At 43.5% G+C, this 19,404-nt stretch overlaps 1 protein-coding gene across 1 annotated transcript; it reads right to left on the bottom strand.

The window, feature by feature from the left end:
- Positions 1-2,344: 2,344 nt before the first annotated feature.
- Positions 2,345-9,352, bottom strand: LOC128822721 (ATP synthase subunit alpha, mitochondrial). The gene is made up of 12 exons (XM_054004537.1): positions 9,187-9,352; positions 8,073-8,151; positions 6,836-7,005; positions 5,889-6,062; positions 5,643-5,809; positions 5,350-5,498; positions 4,557-4,708; positions 4,202-4,426; positions 3,986-4,093; positions 3,306-3,450; positions 2,929-3,079; positions 2,345-2,549 (listed from the first exon to the last, which is right to left on the bottom strand). Exons 1-12 carry the CDS (start codon positions 9,244-9,246, stop codon positions 2,468-2,470), a joined length of 1,662 nt encoding a protein of 553 aa, XP_053860512.1. The 5' UTR covers positions 9,247-9,352; the 3' UTR covers positions 2,345-2,467.
- Between the last annotated feature and the right edge of the window lie 10,052 nt (positions 9,353-19,404).

Raw genomic sequence — 19,404 nt, 5'->3', positions numbered from 1 at the left:
GGAGAGAATAAGATGGAGAACAACCAGTGGGTGAGATAAGGCAGTTTTATTACAGCGAAAGGAAAGAAATAAGCGAGAGTCTGTGCATGCATATGCTAAAGGATAGTCAAGCTCTACTTCCCATCAGCAGTGATGTTCGGACACTTCCTGGGAAGCAGGGCTTCAGCACACATAATGATTCCTCTGGAAGGAAAACTTTGAAGAATCATGAATACCTCTCTTTCCTTTTCTCTCCCTTAGCTTTATATATCTGAGCTGACATCATATGGTATTGATGCCTTAGGATTTTAGCTTTTGTATTTTTCATATATTTGTAATTCTGCAATTCTTTAGTGTATAACTCTAAACTCCATATACAGTTAGTTACTGTTTCCCCATTTTGGTCAGACAAAACAATTCCTCTCTAGGCCTGGGAATCAAGGACACCTTACTGTCTCAGGCCCTGAGAAATGTAAAAAAAAGTGAGTTGAAGGGAGAGCAAACTTAGGGTAAATTACTTCATTACTGGAAGCTGTAATCAGAAGATTAACCCCCTATATGCAAATGGATCAAACTTATAAAAGTATGAAAACCTGTGACCCATCATCCATTTTTTTGGGTGTAGTCCCTGGGGGAGGCTTCATCTGCCCAAAATGTACCTGAAGGCCCTTCAATAAATAAAACCACTTTTTAGTCCCTTAATTTTGTCTGGCCTCTGTTTTTAGGTAGTCCCAAAAGGCAGCAGTATGGAATATCCCTTTGGCTAATTTGAGTCAGCTGGCATGATTGTGTCCCCTCCCAAGATCTTGCCCACTCCCATCCCTGTGATGGGAGAAGGAATGTCAGAGGGACAGCATTGCTCAGCAGTAGCCAAAACACTGGTCTGTTATCAACACCCTTTCAACTACTAATGCAAAGCATAGAACTGTGAGGGCTGTGAACTTTACCTCAGACCCAGTACAACAGAGCAGATTGTTAGCCTGGAACTGTGTGAGAATGCTTCTAGCTGCTAGTAACATAGCAGGTTTGAACTGGGAGGCAAGATGCTCCTGTGAAGGAAATTAACTGAGAACAGTGAACAGCCTCAAGAGCAGTCTTGATCACAGGTAACTGCAGTACAAAAGCTCATCAAGGATTAAGGACAAAGCTCCAGTGTACCAGGCGAAGTTGAATACACCACACAAAGTAGAGCAACTTTTAACTTTTCTACATCCCAGATAGGTCTAACACTGGAATCTAATGCCTCACATGGCATGCAGAAGTTGGGAAATTAAAGCAATGTTCTGGTATATAACCTCCCTCCCACTCACTAACAATTGCTGACAGTTTACAGACAGAATTAGAGTTAACTACAGTTGTCCTGTCCCAGATTGAGAAGCAAGATGTTTTCTATTGCCATCTGTGTAGCGGTTGTTTTCTGTTAAGTGAGCAGTTTTCCTTATCTCTTTCACAACCAATCCTCTCTCAGGGGAGACATCTGCTGATAGTAGGCTATTGAATGTCACTTCTTGACTGCTAAGAACTATAACATCCCATTGTGGGATGCTTCGTCCAGAGGGAGGAGTCAAGCATTCCTAACTGGATATAATCTGGGTTTTGGGGACAGCAGAGCCAGCCTTTCCACAGGTTCCCAAGAGGAAACAGCTGGGGTTTTCCACTGGACCTTCAGGGGAAGACTACACCCTTTCTACAGGATCACTGCTCCAACAGAACCACATCTGCCACTCCAGGAGGACTGCAGCCACTCCAATTTGGACTGCTACCAACATGCTGGCCAAAGGGGTGTCAGGTTGTATTATGACTCTGTCAGTGGTTTTCCTTTTGTATTATTGCATGTATTTTGTTTCTTTTCCCTTTTCCCAATAAATTGTATTTCTGACTTGGAGTCTCTCACTGGTTTTGCTTTCAAACCAGAACAGTCCTGAGACACAAGGACCTCAGTTCCGAGAGAACTTATCCTGCAAAAGCCAGGCCCCAGGATAGGTTTGACAGCAATTCTAAGAAATACTCTGTAACAGTATCAGGCTGTTAGAGATTCCTGTGAGGTCCAACTAGTTACCACCCATGACAAGACAACATAAACTGTTTCCCCAGCTGAATGCCTTTCTCAGAGATGAGCTGCCTGGCAAAAAGCATGAAAACTCCAAGAGTAACCCTCAACTCTGGCACAATGAGAACTGTAGTCATAGCTCCAGAAACTAACTGCTACACCTCCTCGTTCATGTAAGGGGAGTTTGATCCAGCTGGGGAGTTAAGATGCCCCCAATTTTTCAGAGTTCTTTTAAGTAAGTACATGTCACAGGGAGTCCTCCGCAGTTTTAAAGGTGAAAGCAGCTAGGCAGAAGGCAATCAGAATATACAAGCCTTTTTACATAGGAACTTTTATTCTCATTGAGATCTGTACATTCAAGTTGCACATACTTTTAAATCTTTGACTGAACTGGAGCACTGGATCACAAGAGCCTGGTCTGTTTGAACAGTTTTATGTTTATGCCTCAAAAGTAGCCAGGAAACTTGTGACTATTTCCTTCAACTTAGCTTCTGTCTGGTCAGAGATCTTCCCTTCAGTCCTGTTGAAAGAGTTTAGTTAAACTTCCGACACAGAAATAGCTAGATGGTCAATCCCTAAGACAAAGAAAAAGACTTCACAGCAAACCTTCCCATTTCTAACAAAATTAGTAGATGAATTATAACATTTCTGTTTGATGCATGAATTTGTACTACTAACATAAGACCCCTTCTCCATTTTAAGCATCAACTGGATTTCCTAAGAACTAAAGTCATGAAGGTGCGCTCTGGACAACTGGAAGGCTGATTTAATTTCCACTTCTGGTACAGGCAGCTTAAGGCCTGATGTTCTGGGATACACTAAATTAACAGTTCAGGGACCATTATCTGCACTCCAGCCATCAAATCAATATCCTTGGGATGAAGCAGGATAAATCATACCTGATTGTGGATAGGAGAGCCTGGTGCTGGCTCAGTACATGAGCTAGGAAAGCACTCTCAAATTTAGTAATTTTGCTGGGCTCCAGCTTGTCCAAGTGACCTCTTACACCAGCATAGATGACTGCAACCTGTTCCTCAATAGCCATGGGAACTGCAGAAAAGAGAGCACTCATGCCATCAGTAACTCTCACATCAGGACACACCAGTACTATGCAGTCCTTCCTTTGAAGATCAACTGCATATATACAACATGGTTCAAGCAAGTCTGCATTTACCATGTGCACAGAATGGACATGGTAAATGCTCCCACAAAGACCAATCTTGTTAGCACAAGAGACTAATGTGAAATTCAGGCTTTTTAAGTTCAAGACACTCACCATACTGTCCTTGTTTGAGAAGCTCTGTCAGACGTACGCCACGGTTCAGCAGCTGTTGTGTAGCAGCATCCAAATCAGAGCCAAACTGGGCAAAGGCAGCTACTTCACGATACTGAGCCAATTCCAGCTTCATGGTACCTGCCACCTACAACACAAGATACAGATGAGACTGAGTTTGATCACCTTTTAAAGGTATCTAGGAGTTTGCAGGTTATCTTCAGATGACAGTTGTCACAAGTCAGCTTTACTTTCTATACCAGAAAAGTGAATCCAAAGATTCTGACAGATGATTATTTGCATTTCTAAATATCCCACTTTTTAATATATGCATGCCTCCCTAAAACAGTGAGCATTGATATTAAACCTCTAATTCCAGATATGGACTAAAAGCACAGGGTTAAGAGAGCATTCTCTATTTCTAGTTAATCAGTACCCAGCTCAGCATACGGAAACATAATCCTACATCTTCATGCAGATACTATTTTCCTTTCTCCCCCACCTCACCCAACAAGTAATGGAAATATCAAAGAGATCCCCAAAGTTTGTTCTTTTACAGTTTCATAACACTAAGGAATCCAAAGCTTTATTCCCTCTCTAGTCACAGCTCTTTAGAGTGAAATAGGTTGGAAGGCCTACACACTACTCATCTCTAGCAAGAGAAGCAGTAGTTTTATGCTTACCTGCTTCATAGCCCTGGTCTGAGCAGCAGAACCTACACGGGACACAGACAGACCAACATTGATGGCTGGACGGATACCTTTGTAGAACAACTCAGTTTCCAAGAAAATCTGTAAGAGAGAGAATTGTTTTATTATCTTGGTCAGAAGCTTGGATGTCTCCTCAGAGACCTGACAGTAAATAACAAAGATGTATACTGGGATGTGAAGAAGTCTTACCTGTCCATCAGTGATGGAAATGACATTGGTTGGAATGTAAGCAGACACATCACCAGCCTGAGTTTCAATTACAGGCAAGGCAGTCAGAGAGCCGCCTCCAAAGGAGTCATTCATTTTGGCTGCTCTTTCCAGCAGTCGAGAGTGCAGGTAGAACACATCACCTGGGTAGGCTTCACGGCCAGGTGGACGACGCAGCAGCAGAGACATCTGACGATAGGCAACAGCCTGCACGGTATAAAGAAAGCTTTCAGACCTCAGAAACTCATTTAACATTTTGGATTCCTAAACTTGAGGTGATCTTACAGCTACAAACACCAATGTTAGACTATGAGGCCTATAAACAATGTTTCCTGACCTGCTTAGACAAGTCGTCATAGATGATTAACGCGTGTTTTCCATTGTCTCTGAAGTATTCACCCATGGAGCAGCCTGAATAGGGAGCCAGATACTGAAGGGGTGCTGCATCAGATGCTGTGGCAGACACCACAATAGTGTACTTCATGGCATCTGGAAAGAATTGGAGAAACACACCACTGAGTATATTACCTCACCATGCCTGTAATCAGCAAATACAACAAACATGTGAAGTAATAAGTTGCTAAAGCAAGCCCAGGCAGCATCACTACGTTGTTACAGGAAAGTCCACTATACTAGATGAACATGTTTGTTGCCCTGTTACATATGCAGCCTTGGTCAACTGTTCCTGAAAAGATGCTATCATTTAATCCCTTATGTTTGGGCAGTCAAGTCTCTCCACTTAAATTTTTAACTGTCATTCACACTTACATGCATATGAAACACATCAAGTCCATATAAATACTTGTAGGCCATAGCTTGTCACCAGGCCTGCCAAGAGGAACCTCTCAACTCTGCTAGGAAAAAAAAAAAATAGGCTGACTTTTCCAGAAGAAATTCAGCAGTTTTGAGACCTCAAAATAGTCTTGTAATGTGATGGAGCAAAAATAAGGGGTTGTTTTCCCCCCAGATACCTAGAAAGACTTCTTGTCCACAAAAGTAGTTCATTCATTTAATCAAAAAAGGAATTCTGTCTATACTTGGAGCTAGGAGAGGTCACAGCAGTATTCAGCATTATAATGAGAACAGGATGTCACTAGTTACCAGGCTCAACCACCTTCAAAAATCTGTACCTGCATCAGTGAGCCTCTTCACCAGCTGAGCAACAGTAGATCTCTTCTGGCCAATTGCAACATAGATACAGTACAGCTTCTTCTTCTCATCTGTCCCATCATTAAAACGTTTCTGGTTGATTATTGTGTCAATTGCAATTGAAGTTTTCCTGGGTAATACAGAGGTTGATAAGTTAAGCTGCCTGCAGTTCTCCCAACCCCTACACAGTTTTGTGTTCAGTTCTGTACAATGGTGCACACTGCACTCAAGTCTCTCTTAAAGGAAACTTTATTGGCTTGGGCATTTAACTTACCCAGTCTGCCTGTCACCAATTATCAGTTCACGCTGGCCACGACCAATTGGCACCAAGCTGTCTACAGCCTTAATCCCAGTCTGCATAGGTTCACGCACAGAGATTCTGGGAATGATCCCAGGAGCCTTTAAGCCAACTCTCCTACGTGTCTTAGATGCAATAGAACCCTTAAAAAGAGGAAAGAAACTGTTGCAGTCTGTATCACATAGATACAAGCAGAGGTAGTAAGCACCTAGTTACATTTACCTTCCCGTCAATTGGATTACCCAGGGCATCTACAACACGGCCCAGCAGCTCTTCTCCAACTGGAACATCCACAATGGCACCAGTCCTCTTCACTACATCCCCCTCCTTGATCAGTCTGTCATTACCAAACACAACAACACCAACGTTGTCGGGCTCCAAATTCAAGGACATACCCTAGGACAAAGGTCACATTATCCTGAGAAAACCCATACCAACATCTACAAAAACTGTCACAGTTCAATATCAATGTGATCATTCTACAGTGTAAAGTATGCCACATAATCTACCTCAATCTTATTTGTAACAATAGTCAATGTTCTGCTTTTATGAACAATGCATCTATTTCCATATTGGTTAGAGAACCTGCCTGCCTAAGCCTTCAACTTACCACATAATTATACTGCAGCAGTCTAGCATTGTCATTTATGTCTCTAAAAAGAACAGAAAGGATAAGCAGGATTCAAATACAACATTTATCTCTTGTCTAGGAATTGTATGAGGGAAAAATGCTAGCTTATTTCTCTGGCCAAGGCAAGTTAGGTTATTAAAAATATTATAAGAGCTGTTGCAGTACTCTCAGAACAGTCAGACAGCTTTTGTATTCTAATATAAGACAAGGCTGTTATTCAACAGTAAACAAAAAAGCCAGCATGAAACCAAAGAAAACAAAATCCAATAGCAGATTAGTTCTTCTACTTCCTAGATGAAGACACACAAAATTTAAATGTTAGCCAAAAACCAGACACTGAAAGCAAAGTGTTATGAATTCAAAGAATATGTGCTTTTTGTAGCATTACATTAATTAGTTACTACTTATTAAAGTTGAAATGAAGTTTGCAAGAGGTTTATATGGGTACCTCCAAGAACAGTCTCATTCTCCTTTAAAAGTCTTTATTTTTTAAAAAATATATTTCTAGGCTAAACAAACTGCTTTAGTGAAAGCCTACCTTCAGTCCAGAAGAGAATTCAACCATTTCTTCTGCTTGGACATTTCTTAGGCCATACACGCGGGCAATACCATCACCAATTGAGAGCACACGACCAGTTTCCTCAAGTTCAGCAGAGGTGTCAGCTCCCAAAATACGTTCCTCAAGAATAGAGGATACCTCAGCAGTACCTGGAAAGAGACATTTTATACCTGACTTAGCACATTAAGGCAAGATATGAATTCAGTAAGCTTGTCTTGAATTCACAGGCCAAGGTGCCCTCTCTGGTATGCCACAAGGTCTAGCAAGCAACATGCTAGATGCATAAGATAAATAACAGCTGCTGTATTCCCAGCTAAGAAAAGCACTTTCAACACATAATTACACTACAGCTTCAATTAAAACATTGATGACTGTTTAGTTACCAGTTTCCTTCATGATGTCTTACACTATTAACAATCTCTCCCTCTAGAAAGAAATTAAATAATTAGTCTTAGGCTAAGAACAGACATTATCACTCCACTTGCAGAGGTTACTTAAAGTGGAGGCATCAAAACACCCTGTGATTTGTAATCCAAGATCCAAATATATTTAAATGAACTTGATACATTTAAGAAGCAACTTGTTCAATATAAGCTGTAAAAATGTATTCTCCACATTCCTCAAACTTGTTCAGCAGTGTACCTCCAAAAACCCTTCATTTCTCCAGCCAGGAAACAGTAAATAAATTTGTGAAATTTTAATTTCCTAATACATTTAATAACCCCAAGCCACTTTGAAAATTGTATATGAACCACTATTAAAAACACAGCAATGCAAGGCCACTGTTTTCTCTAAACACCAAAATGCTGGCAGCAAAAAGTTATGCTAAAGGACAAAACACTGGCAGGCCTGGGAGTCATCTGTTCCTTCATACTGTTACAAACAAGACAGAAAACTAGAACTTGAAGCTTTTTATTTTTCCAAATAATTCTGCAAGAGTTCTGAATATCAGAATAAGATAATTCTGAATGGAATCCTCACAAAGCAGGTAAACTGTGTAAACTGACATGTGACCACTCCTGGGTTTGGGCATAATCTGAATAGTTATTAAAGTCTGCTGGACGCGACTGCGCAAAAGTTCAGTTAAATACTGTCAGTACATAAATGTCCTCAAGCATTCTGTCAACTGATACACACACCATATTCAAATTCCCTTTTTTCTGACAGAGCAAGTTCTTAAACCACACTGTTATATGAAGACCTTCCTCAGACTCACCAGTTTTCTGAAAGCATGTTTTGAAGGCATGGAGGTTTCTTGTGGCAACAAATGCTGCACCCAGGGTGTTTCTGGAAATCTAAAACAAGTAATTGCTTCAGTAACAGTAAAATTTCCTCATTCACTTAAAAAAAAAAAAAAGGTTGACAGATAATACTGTGACATTTTTGATCATGAGCTTATAAATTTAATGCGTCTCAGTTTTGAGTTTAGCTCCACAGCACTCCAATCACAAGTTTTAGTTATGGAACCAAGGCCAGCACTACTAAGCAAGGCCAGCTAGTAAAAGAGATTGCTCTAAATTATTCACCACATTTTTCTGCATTGCACTGCTGTCACCACCACAGTACCACAGCAGATCCCAAAGCAACATCTCCTCTCCCTTGCCAACTTCGTGCTGAACACCCAATGCCTGGGGCAGAAAGAAATCACCACAACCCTCACGGTTCTCCACAAGAGAGAAATAATATTGTGTCTTCTAAGGGTTTGCCTTCCTAAAAAAAAAAATTATCTGCAAAATTTCTGGTATGGCTAGAACATAGACGAGAGCAAAAATAACGATCAAAAAAAAATGCAATAAAATGTTATAAGCTCATGTCCTAAATAAAGCTCCCAGTGCAGTTCCAGGCACCGTTAATGCTATTTCTCGGAACGCCTGGGCAGGCGTCTCCTCCGTTCACCTTCACAAGGGACACCAGCGGGAACAGGTCGGGACAGATCTTCACACCCTCGCTCTTTCCCACTAACACCGGGGGGGGAACACTATCTGGCAAAGTTTTGCAGCGCAAATACCTAACCTTGATTGGGATCTGGCAGCTTTCAGACATTAACTTGAACCCCAACAACACCAAGCGACATCACCGGGGAAGGGCAGGCCGTCCCCTAGACCCCCCCATCCCCCCCCCCCCGCCTCCACCTCGGAAGTAAGGGCACCCTCGCTCTCTCAGCAGTAGGTCTGGCCCCGCTAACACCCAGCGCTAAGGTGAGCCCCCCATCCCAAACTCCCGAGAGCGGGAGGCCGCAGCCTCTCAATGTCACCGCGGCCCCCAAGATGGCGGCGGCCGCCTCTCACCCACCACCTTCGCTCACTGCAGGGAGGGGAGAACGCGCTCACCAGGCCGGCCTGCCGAGGCAGGGAGCGGGCAAGGGAGGCAGCCACGCGGGCGGAGAACATGACGATAGCAGCGACAGCTCCTTCAGGGAAGACTGAAGCAGGCAGAAAACTGATCACAACGCGACACCACCTCCCCAAAATGGCGACAGCTCGTTCCGCCTCTTATTGCGACGAGCCCCGCCCAGGAAGCGGGGCGCGGCGATGCCGGGAATTGCTTCCCCCGCCGGTCTTCTCAAGTGTCCGGGTGCCTTTTACCTCTCGCACCTCTGAGCGGTGGGGGAACAGATGCATACTTTTATATATATGTGCCCTTGAAATGGCCCTCGGCGGGCGTAAAAGGCGGACAGTGGCGGCGGGACGGGGCTAGACTAGACTAGACTGGGGACATGAAAACCTGAGAAAGGCGGAGGTCGTAGTGAGGTGCACGAAGTTGGGATGTCTGTATTATGGTACAGAAGCACTGGCATAGGGCAGGAATGTGAGGGGCTGTGAGGCAGAGGGTGGTGGTGTGTGGCAGGGGGTAGCTGGGGGAGTGACCATCACTTTCTGGGAGCTGTGAGTGCTTGCACTCCTGACCGCCCGTCTCAATGTAGCAGCTGAGTAGTAGAAGAAAAGTGCGGCAGAGAAGTGCTGGCATCTCGCCTGTGCTCTGGAAATGAACAAAAGGAATATGATGTTGTGAAAAACGCCAACCACTTGGTGTGAAAAATGCATATTATATGGCTCTACGCAGATATTTACTATATGTATTATGCTAGGTTGGGAAGTTATGCTGTATTAATATCTAAATAATCTAGTAAATGTAGTTTTGTAATCAAAATTAAGCTTTAGTAGTTAAAATAGAAACTATGTGTGTGAGATATTCTTTTTATTAGAAAAGGAGAAGATAATCAAGGAATTCTTCACACAGAGATAACAATTACAGAAACCCCTAAATTTTCCAGAGAAGAGGAATTTATGGTTTTCCTTATCAACATGTGATAAACTGTGGTAACTTGTTTGTTCATCAAAAGAATTGGAATATTAAAGGAGGAAATATAAAATTAAAGTATGAGGGACTAGCTTGCTTGTTAGGAGATAGGGGAAGCATCTGTGAAGTTGGGAAACAGCAACTTGTGGGTTTTACTAAAAAAGGACAATAAAGAAGCAACTGCTACAAACCGCAAGGCTACAGGCATATTACAAGGCTATAGACATATTGCAAAACGCAAGATCACAAGTATGATTAATCACCATATAGGGAGCTTTTCTTAGCTTTTCTTGCAGACACAGGCTAAGGACGTTGGGGGATGGCCGGAGCTGATTATGAAATCAGCGACCTCCAGGCAACGGCCACCAGACACGTAGGAGTGCTCCGGGTATGCCCATCACTGTCCGGAGCCGATTGTGAAACCAACGATCACCTGCCTCGACACAACGCAGAGACGATGCAGAGGGATGCTCAAGCTACGCCCACCGCTATCGCAAGAGACACGAATGAAGAAACCTCCAAGAAACTATAAAAGAGACTGAATAAGGGGAGTGGGGTGTGGGGCACTGCAGTGTGGGACACTGCAGGAGGGGCGACTTGGAGACCCTTACCCACCCAGCGCTGTTTTTGCTTGCTACTGCTTGCTGTAATTAATAAAATTCTAATTGACCTTAAAAAGGCTGAATCAAATTATTCGCCTCAATTTATCACAATTTGGTGCCGTGACTCGGATAAAGGAAACCCGGGAGGGAGGCCCCACTAGGGTGAGGCGCCCCACCGCCTTTTTGCGGTGGCCCTAAGGGGGGGGCTTCCTCCTTGGGCCTTTACTGACGAACCTAAAACTCAGTAGCAAGCAAAGTTACCCCCGTTAATCTTTGTGCACGAAGAACCGCGGAAGAGTAAACACGCAGGAAGCGTAAGTAGCCCCCGGTGGGTGGTGGGCCTCTTTTTTCCAGGGTTGGGTGACGTAGGAGGGGGAGAGCTGCACCCCCTCGGCGTTGAGTTACCCTCGGTGGAGAGGCCCCTGGGTTAGGAGGAGAGCAAGCGGGCCTAACCCAGACGTGGAGGTGGACAGCGTCAAAGTTCCTGGGGCGGGGGATCCCCAGAGAAACTTCCACAATTTTCGGCTTACTAATTTGGTATAAGTGTGTGTGCTCGGTGGGCCCCGTACAAGCGGGCTCCAGAGTACGTGTGAAAGGGACAAAGCCTCGACCCCGGAAACGGGGTCATTAAGAATCGTTTAGGGGTGTGTAGTTCCGGGGTGAGTGAGGTGAGTGAGAAGACACACAGGGTGAAGCCCCGGTCGAGAAACGGAGGCGCCAGAAAGACGTGAGTAGTCCGGTCCGCTCGGTCGCTCGGTCAGGGGTGGGAGTCCTGGAGTGTAGCGAATGCGAACGTGTGTGTGAGAGGGGAACTGGCAGCTCAGATTCCCCAAGTGAGTGTGGACCCCATAGTAGTGCGTTTCCCATATCCGGCGACGGATTGGGCCACGAATTGGGGGAAGCGACTGTCGTATTGTTTGTGTTGAGTGTGAGAAGGCACTCTAGAAGATGGGTCAGAGAAAAAGTAAATCTGCTGAACCCATGGGTGGGAGAATCTCGGTAAAACTTCCTCAGATCCCAGAGGAAAGTCCACTAGGCTTAATGGTAAAGTATTGGGATGCCTTTCCTTCTAGAAAAGGAAAAGATAAGGTTAAAATGATCCATTATTGTATGGAAATTTGGGGAGGTAAGCAAATAAGGGGAGACCAACTATATTGGCCCGTATTTGGGTTGTCTGAGGATTGGATGAGTTGTTGCGAGAGGCTCAAAAGGTGTATGTTAGGAGAGAAGATGAGAGTTTTAAAAAGCAGTCTAAAATCATGTTGGCAGCAGTAAGGGAGGGACAACAGAATCCCCAAAGAAGAACTGGAGGTCAGTCCCGAGGTCACACTGACGCCCAGCGAAGTCGGTTTGAAGGGAAGTCGAGAGGTGGAGAGAGCATTGTCTGTTTCTATTGTGGGAAGAAGGGACACATGAGGAGAGAGTGTCGGCAGCGGATTGCTGATGAGGAACAGTTCAAAGAAGATTAGGGGGGTCAGGGGCTCTATGTGCTGGGGACCAAGAAAACAGCAGAGCCCCTGGTAAAACTAAAAATAGGTCCCTAGCAACAAGAATATGAGTTCCTTGTGGACTCAGGAGCGGAAAGATCGACCATTCAGACCCTTCCCCAAGGGTGTAAGGTTTCACCTGAAATAGTACAGGTTATTGGGGCCAAAGGAGAACCCTTTGGAGTACCTGTAATTAAACATGTACTTTTAGAGAGTGATTCTAAATTAGGAATTGGGTCATTTTTATTAGTTCCAGAAGCTGATTATAATCTGTTAGGGAGAGATTTGATGGTCGAGTTGGGGATAGGGATAGAGGCAAAAAAAGGAGAACTAACAGTAAAACTATATTCTCTCCGGGCTGAAGACGAGAAAAAGATTAACCCAGAAGTTTGGTATACCCCCGACAGTGTGGGGAAATTAAATATTGAACCCTTTGAGGTAACTATCAGGAGCCCAGAAATCCCTGTCAGGATTCGGCAATATCCCATACCCAAGGAGGGGAGGGAAGGACTAAAAACAGAAATAAAGAGACTTTTGGAAAAGGGACTTTTAGAACCCTGCATGTCCCCTTTCAATACCCCCATCCTGCCGATAAAGAAACCGAATGGCAGTTACAGATTGGTGCATGACTTGCGGGAAATCAATAAAAGAACAGTTGAATGATTCCCGGTCGTAGCCAATCCACATACTATTTTAAGCCAACTTGGCCCAGAAAACCAGTGGTATAGTGTAATAGATCTTAAAGATGCTTTTTGGGCCTGTCCCCTTAAGGAAACTTCTAGAGATTATTTTGCTTTTGAATGGGAAGGCCCGGATACACATAGAAAACAACAATTGAGGTGGACAGTCTTTCCCCAGGGGTTTACTGAATCCCCAAATTTGTTTGGGCAAGCTCTGGAACAAATATTGGCAGAATATTCACAGGGGGAGGGGACTGTGCTTATACAATACGTAGATGATTTATTAATTGCAGGGAAAGAAGAAGAAAGAGTAAGGGAAGAAACTATAAAACTCCTAAATTATTTAAGCCTTAAGGGACTCAAAGTTTCAAAGTCGAAATTACAATTCGTGGAAGAGGAAGTTAAGTACCTCGGACACTGGCTGACTCAGGGGACTAAGAAATTGGATACTGATAGAGTCCAGGGAATACTTTCCCTGGAAGCTCCAAAAACTAAAAGGCAGGTTCGACAGTTACTGGGACTTTTTGGGTATTGCAGACAATGGATTGAAAATTTTAGTGGGAAAGTTAAATTTCTGTATGAAAAATTAACAACAGACGGGCTATTAAAATGGAGCTCCGAGGATGAGACCCGGTTAAAATCATTAAAAACTGAATTGGTCAATGCCCCGGTTCTCAGCCTCCCGGATCTAAAAAGACCATTCTTTTTATTCATTAATGTCAAAGAAGGGGTGGCGTACGGGGTGTTAGCCCAGGAATGGGCTGGAGGAAAGAAACCAGTGGCATATCTTTCAAAGCTTCTCGACCCTGTTAGTCGAGGGTGGCCTACCTGTCTGCAATCGATAGTGGCTGCGGCCCTTTTGGTAGAAGAAGCAGGAAAAATAACTTTTGGGAGTGAACTGAAGGCTCTATCTCCTCATAACATCCGTGGAGTACTACAACAAAAAACGGATAAATGGATAACAGATGCCAGACTCCTAAAGTATGAAGGCATCCTAATTTCTTCTCCTAGGTTAAGTATTGAAACCACAAGCTTACAAAATCCAGCCCAGTTTCTATATGGGGAACCAGTTGTGGGACTAACTCATGATTGTCTTTTGCAAATAGAGGAACTAACAAAAATAAGACCAGATCTCAAAGAGGAGGAATTAGAAGAAGGATATCGATATTATATAGATGGATCCTGTCGGGTCCTTGAAGGGAAAAGGAAATCTGGGTATGCTATTGTGGATGGGAAGATTCTTAAGAAAATAGAATCTGGTCCTCTTAGTCCCAGCTGGTCAGCACAAGCATGTGAATTGTATGCAGTACTCAGAGCTTTAGAACTACTAAAAGGAAAGGTTGGGACCATTTATACTGATTCAAAATATGCTTATGGGGTGGTTCATACATTTGGTAAAATTTGGGAAGAAAGGGGACTTATCAATTCACAGGGAAAGGGGTTGATACATGGGGAATTAATTCGGAAAAGTGCTCCAGGCCTTGAGAGGTCCAGAAAGAATAGCTATTGTTCATGTAAAAGGACATCAAGTGGGGATGGGAAACTCAGTACGGGGAAACAACTTAGCTGACCAGGAGGCGAAAAAGGCAGCTCTAATGAGTTTAAAACCATATAAGGGGGTGGTCACACGAAGGGAAGATTGCTCCACTTGTGGAGCTGACTTAGAGGAAGAACCATGTTGGGCTTGTTGGGATGCATACGGAATTGATTCGATACAGTGCGCCTGTGAAGACCCCCAAGAGAAACATTGCTGGTTCTATGGACCCATTAACCATGTGTTAGCCTTCACGGTACAGGAAAAACAAAAACTAAACCAAATGGGGGTGAAGGAAAAAGAGGGAGGCAAGTGGATACTACCGGATGGGCGAGAGGTACTCCCAAAAGGAATGGCAATGAGGGTCCTGCAAGCAATCCATGAGAAAACCCACTGGGGAACTCAAGCCCTGGTTGACCAATTTGCAATTAAATATATGTGCATAGGGGTCTATAATCTTGCAAAACAGGTGACCCAACAATGTTTAACCTGTCAAAGAATAAATAAACAACAATTAAGAGAAAGACCAATGGGCGGAAGGGAACTGGCACAACGACCCTTTTCACATATACAAATAGATTTTACAGAATTACCAAAAGTGGGGAGGTATAAATATCTATTGGTACTGGTAGACCACTTAACCCATTACGTGGAAGCTTATCCTACGGCCCGAGCTACTTCGAACACTGTGGTAAAAGTATTATTAGAGCAAATTATCCCCCGGTATGGATTAATTGAGTGTTTAGACTCGGACCGGGGACCCCATTTCACCTCTAAAATTGCAAAAGATGTCCTGACAGCTTTGGGAACTCAATGGAAATATCACACCCCATGGCATCCACAGAGCTCGGGGAGGGTGGAAAGGATGAATGGAAAAATTAAAAAAAAAAACAACTCACAAAGTTAATGCTGGAAACAAAAATGTCATGGGTTAAGTGCTTACCTCTTGCCTTATTGAACATTCGAACTCAACCCCGAACTGATGTGGAAATCTCTCCATTTGAAATGCTATTTGGAATGCCTTATGATATGGAAGCCCCCACAGATCACCCCTGCCTAAAAGATTCTCATATTAAATTTTACATCACCCAAATTATGAGCAGAAGGCAGGAATTGAGGAAGAAAGGAGTGTTGGCACAGAGACCACCTCTGGATATCACAATCCATAAGATAAAACCAGGGGATCAAGTACTTATTAAGTCTTGGAAGGAAGATTCCTTAACTTCATGCTGGGAAGGTCCTTTTCTTGTTTTGCTTACCACAAAAACGGCAGTCAGGACGGCTGAAAAGGGGTGGACTCACGCCAGCCGAGTGAAAGGCCCGGTTGCCACAAATAACCAGTGGAGAGTGACTAGCCAGCCTGGGAACTTAAAAGCGACTCTTAAGAAAAACTAATGAACTCTGTGGACATTATCCAAATCAACCATAAGGGGGAGCAAAAGGGATACAATTACAAACTAGCTAAAGACTATATAGTGATTTGTAATAAGGAAGGTTGTGGAGATTGTTATCCTTTTGTGTGCTTTATATGTAAAATTTGCCAAGAACGGTGGTGGGTCCATTGCCAGAGGGGAAGACCACCAATTGGGGTTTGTACTGAGTGCTATAAAACTCAGCGAAAACTAACTGAAACTGTGCTAAGGATAGGAGAATTGGAAAATCGGTGGGTCAGTTTTGGATCTGAGTGGTGGGAAATATTTACCAAGGGAGTATACCCTGAGTATTCTTGTTTTCATACTAACAAGCCCACTCCATTTGCTGCTCAGATAATAAAAGGGTGTTGTCGAAAGGAACTGAAGGGGATTCCTTGCAACCCACCTCTGGTCAAAGATAAGAACTGGGAACAGTACAAGGCTAGGCAGGAGCGGAAAAGGGGACGCTCAGGCGAGTACTGCTGCTGCCGAGAAGATGGTTTACCTCGCGGCTCGAAGCACCCGAGTCGGCGAGCGAGGCAGAGAGGAAAAGGCCAAGCCCCCTCTAAGTGGAACAATGCTGAAATGCTCCAACTATTGCCAGCTGAGTACTAGGATCCCTCAAAGGACCAGTCTAAGTGCCTCCGAAACACCAAGGGAGCAGCAAGCCCAAAAGGGGGAAAACAGGATAATACGAAACAAAAACAAGGCTAGGACTCCACCCTTATTGGCGAATTATTAGTTTTCTATTGCTCTGTCCTAGTGGTGTTTCTAGTCAGGACAATGCTGAATGGCTGTGGTCCCAAGCCTTTACGGAATGCCATAATTCACACTATTCACCCTATTGTTGCCTTAGGAATAAGTCATGAAAAGTCAGTATTATACCCCTCAGAACATAGGGTATGGGCCTGGAAAAACCAAGGGAAATGGCAAACCATTAACCTAGAGCCTTGCATCGCTTGGGAACAGCAGGGATTTATCTGTGGGACTAATTTGATTAGCGCTCAAGACGTATGCCTTGACACTGACCAAGGCATTTGCCACTTTGAAATCTGCCCAGACCCCAACCCACGAACTGTATTAGTGTATATAGGTAATGGCTGTGTGTGTTTAAGGTCTGTGTGTGATGTTATAGAAATTGATAAGAACAAGGTCTCCTTATTTACTAGAAATCATTCAAATTTCTGTATTTGCAACTTTATCAAAGTTACTGGGTGCGACTTTAAATACTCAGCACCAGTTGTATCCCACCAATTAATAAAATCAAACTACACAATATACAACAAATTACCACCCACACCCATTGGAATGAATTTAACCCTGGTTAAACAATTAATGAAACACCAAGATTTAATCAAAATTATAGAAGAAATTCACAAGAATGGGCAGAAAACTCTCGTAACTGTCCATCATGACATAACTGAAATAAACAGAGTCCTGCAAAGAGTAAAAAAGGATGCAAGCCATAACTGGTGGGATGCACTATTCGGATGGTCACCAACTGCAACTGGGATCATGAACACTTTAAGTCACCCCATTATAGTTTTACTAATTTTAGTCGCTATGAGTTTAATAATGTCTATTTTAACGCTCATATGGAATTGGGGGATGCTGCAATGCGTGGCTACTCTGACTTCACTCTTTAGAACTCAGGGAATCCTGCTGAAAGAGAACTGTCCTGAAATAGAAGACACTTTACTTCTAGCATACAAAGCAGCAAAGCGATTTGATGAACAAAATGGTAAAAGAGAAAATGGGGGATTGTGATAAACTGTGGTAACTTGTTTGTTCATCATAAGAATTGGAATATTAAAGGAGGAAATATAAAATTAAAGTATGAGGGACTAGCTTGCTTGTTAGGAGATAGGGGAAGCATCTGTGAAGTTGGGAAACAGCAACTTGTGGGTTTTACTAAAAAAGGACAATAAAGAAGCAACTGCTACAAACCGCAAGGCTGCAGGCATATTACAAGGCTATAGACATATTGCAAGGCTATAGACATATTGCAAAACGCAAGATCACAAGTATGATTAATCACCATATAGGGAGCTTTTCTTAGCTTTTCTTCCAGACACAGGCTAAGGATGTTGGGGGATGGCCGGAGCTGATTATGAAATCAGCGACCACCAGGCAACGGCCACCAGACACGTAGGAGTGCTCCGGGTACACCCATCACTGTCCGGAGCCGATTGTGAAACCAACGATCACCTGTGTCGTGGGGACAGGACATTTTCATGCTCATTATCCCAATCGTGGTTTCTGTTCCCTGTTCTCAGTTTGTTTTGTCTTCCTTCCCCCTCCCCCCGGCTGGCTGCTGGCTGGCTGCTTGGCTTGCTTGCTGCTTTTGCTTGCTGCTGGCTGCATGCTTTGCTGGCTCTGTTTTCCTCTCTTTTTTCTCTGCTTTTCGCTGGCTTGCTTTTTTGCCATTTTTTTTCCTTTTCCCCGGTTTCCGTTGTTCCCTTCCCCCCCCCCCCCCCCCCCCCCCGAAGACATCGGACCTACTCCGGGCAGGAGCTCCCCCGGGGTCTGCGAAAGAAGCTTCGTACCCTCTGCAGCGAAGAGAGATACAGCTCAACCCCCTTGGACTGGTGAAAACATCTGTGGTCATCTTGGGCTATTTCTCTTGTGCTGGGGAGTGTTTTTTGTTGTTCCTTAATAAACAAGTTTTTTCCACTTCCCCTCTGAAGGAATTCCTCCCGAACCCGGTGGTGGGGGGAAGTTGCGGAGGGTTTGGTTTCCTATAAGGGGCTCCTTTGGAGATGTTTTCCCCTAATTTGTCCTAAACCAGGACAACCTGCCTCGACACAAGGCAGAGACGATGCAGAGGGATGCTCAAGCTACGCCCATCGTCCTCAAGCTACGCCCACCGCTATCGCAAGAGACACGAATGAAGAAACCTCCAAGAAACTATAAAAGAGACTGAATAAGGGGGTGAGGTGTGGGGCACTGCAGTGTGGGACACTGCAGGAGGGGCGACTTGGAGACCCTTACCCACCCAGCACTGTTTTTGCTTGCTACTGCTTGCTGTAATTAATAAAATTCTAATTGACCTTAAAAAGGCTGAATCAAATTATTTGCCTCAATTTATCACAAACAGAAACAAACTTTTTCAAGCCTGACTTAGACTCAAAGGCGCCTGAGGATTAACAGAAACTTTTTGACAAGTACCAGATGAATTTCTTGTTTTAAATAAAATGTATGCATAATCATGAAGTGTTTTGTATATGCAACAGGTTACCCCTCTTAAGGAGTAAATTCTCTTTTAACGGGGTCCTTTTCCTGGCTCATTTGTATCCAGAAAGAGGTACCCAGCCCAGGCTGTAACTCTTTGCTGTTATTGTCTCATTAATTGTCCTAACTGCTAATTGTCTAACTTTTATTACTATACTTGTATTATTATTTTTATAACCATTTTATTTTTGTTAAACTTTTATAAATTTTTAAAACAAGTGATTGGCGTTTTTCACACTTGGTTTTTAAAATTTTAAAAGTTTAATAATAATAAAATGGTTATAAAAATAGAAATACAATTA

Source organism: Vidua macroura (assembly GCF_024509145.1).
Source record: "Vidua macroura isolate BioBank_ID:100142 chromosome W unlocalized genomic scaffold, ASM2450914v1 whyW_random_scaffold_30, whole genome shotgun sequence".
In the NCBI taxonomy this organism is placed as follows: Eukaryota; Metazoa; Chordata; class Aves; order Passeriformes; family Viduidae; genus Vidua; species Vidua macroura.
Note: the sequence above shows the minus strand (reverse complement) of the source record. Positions and strands in the feature narration are given on the sequence as shown.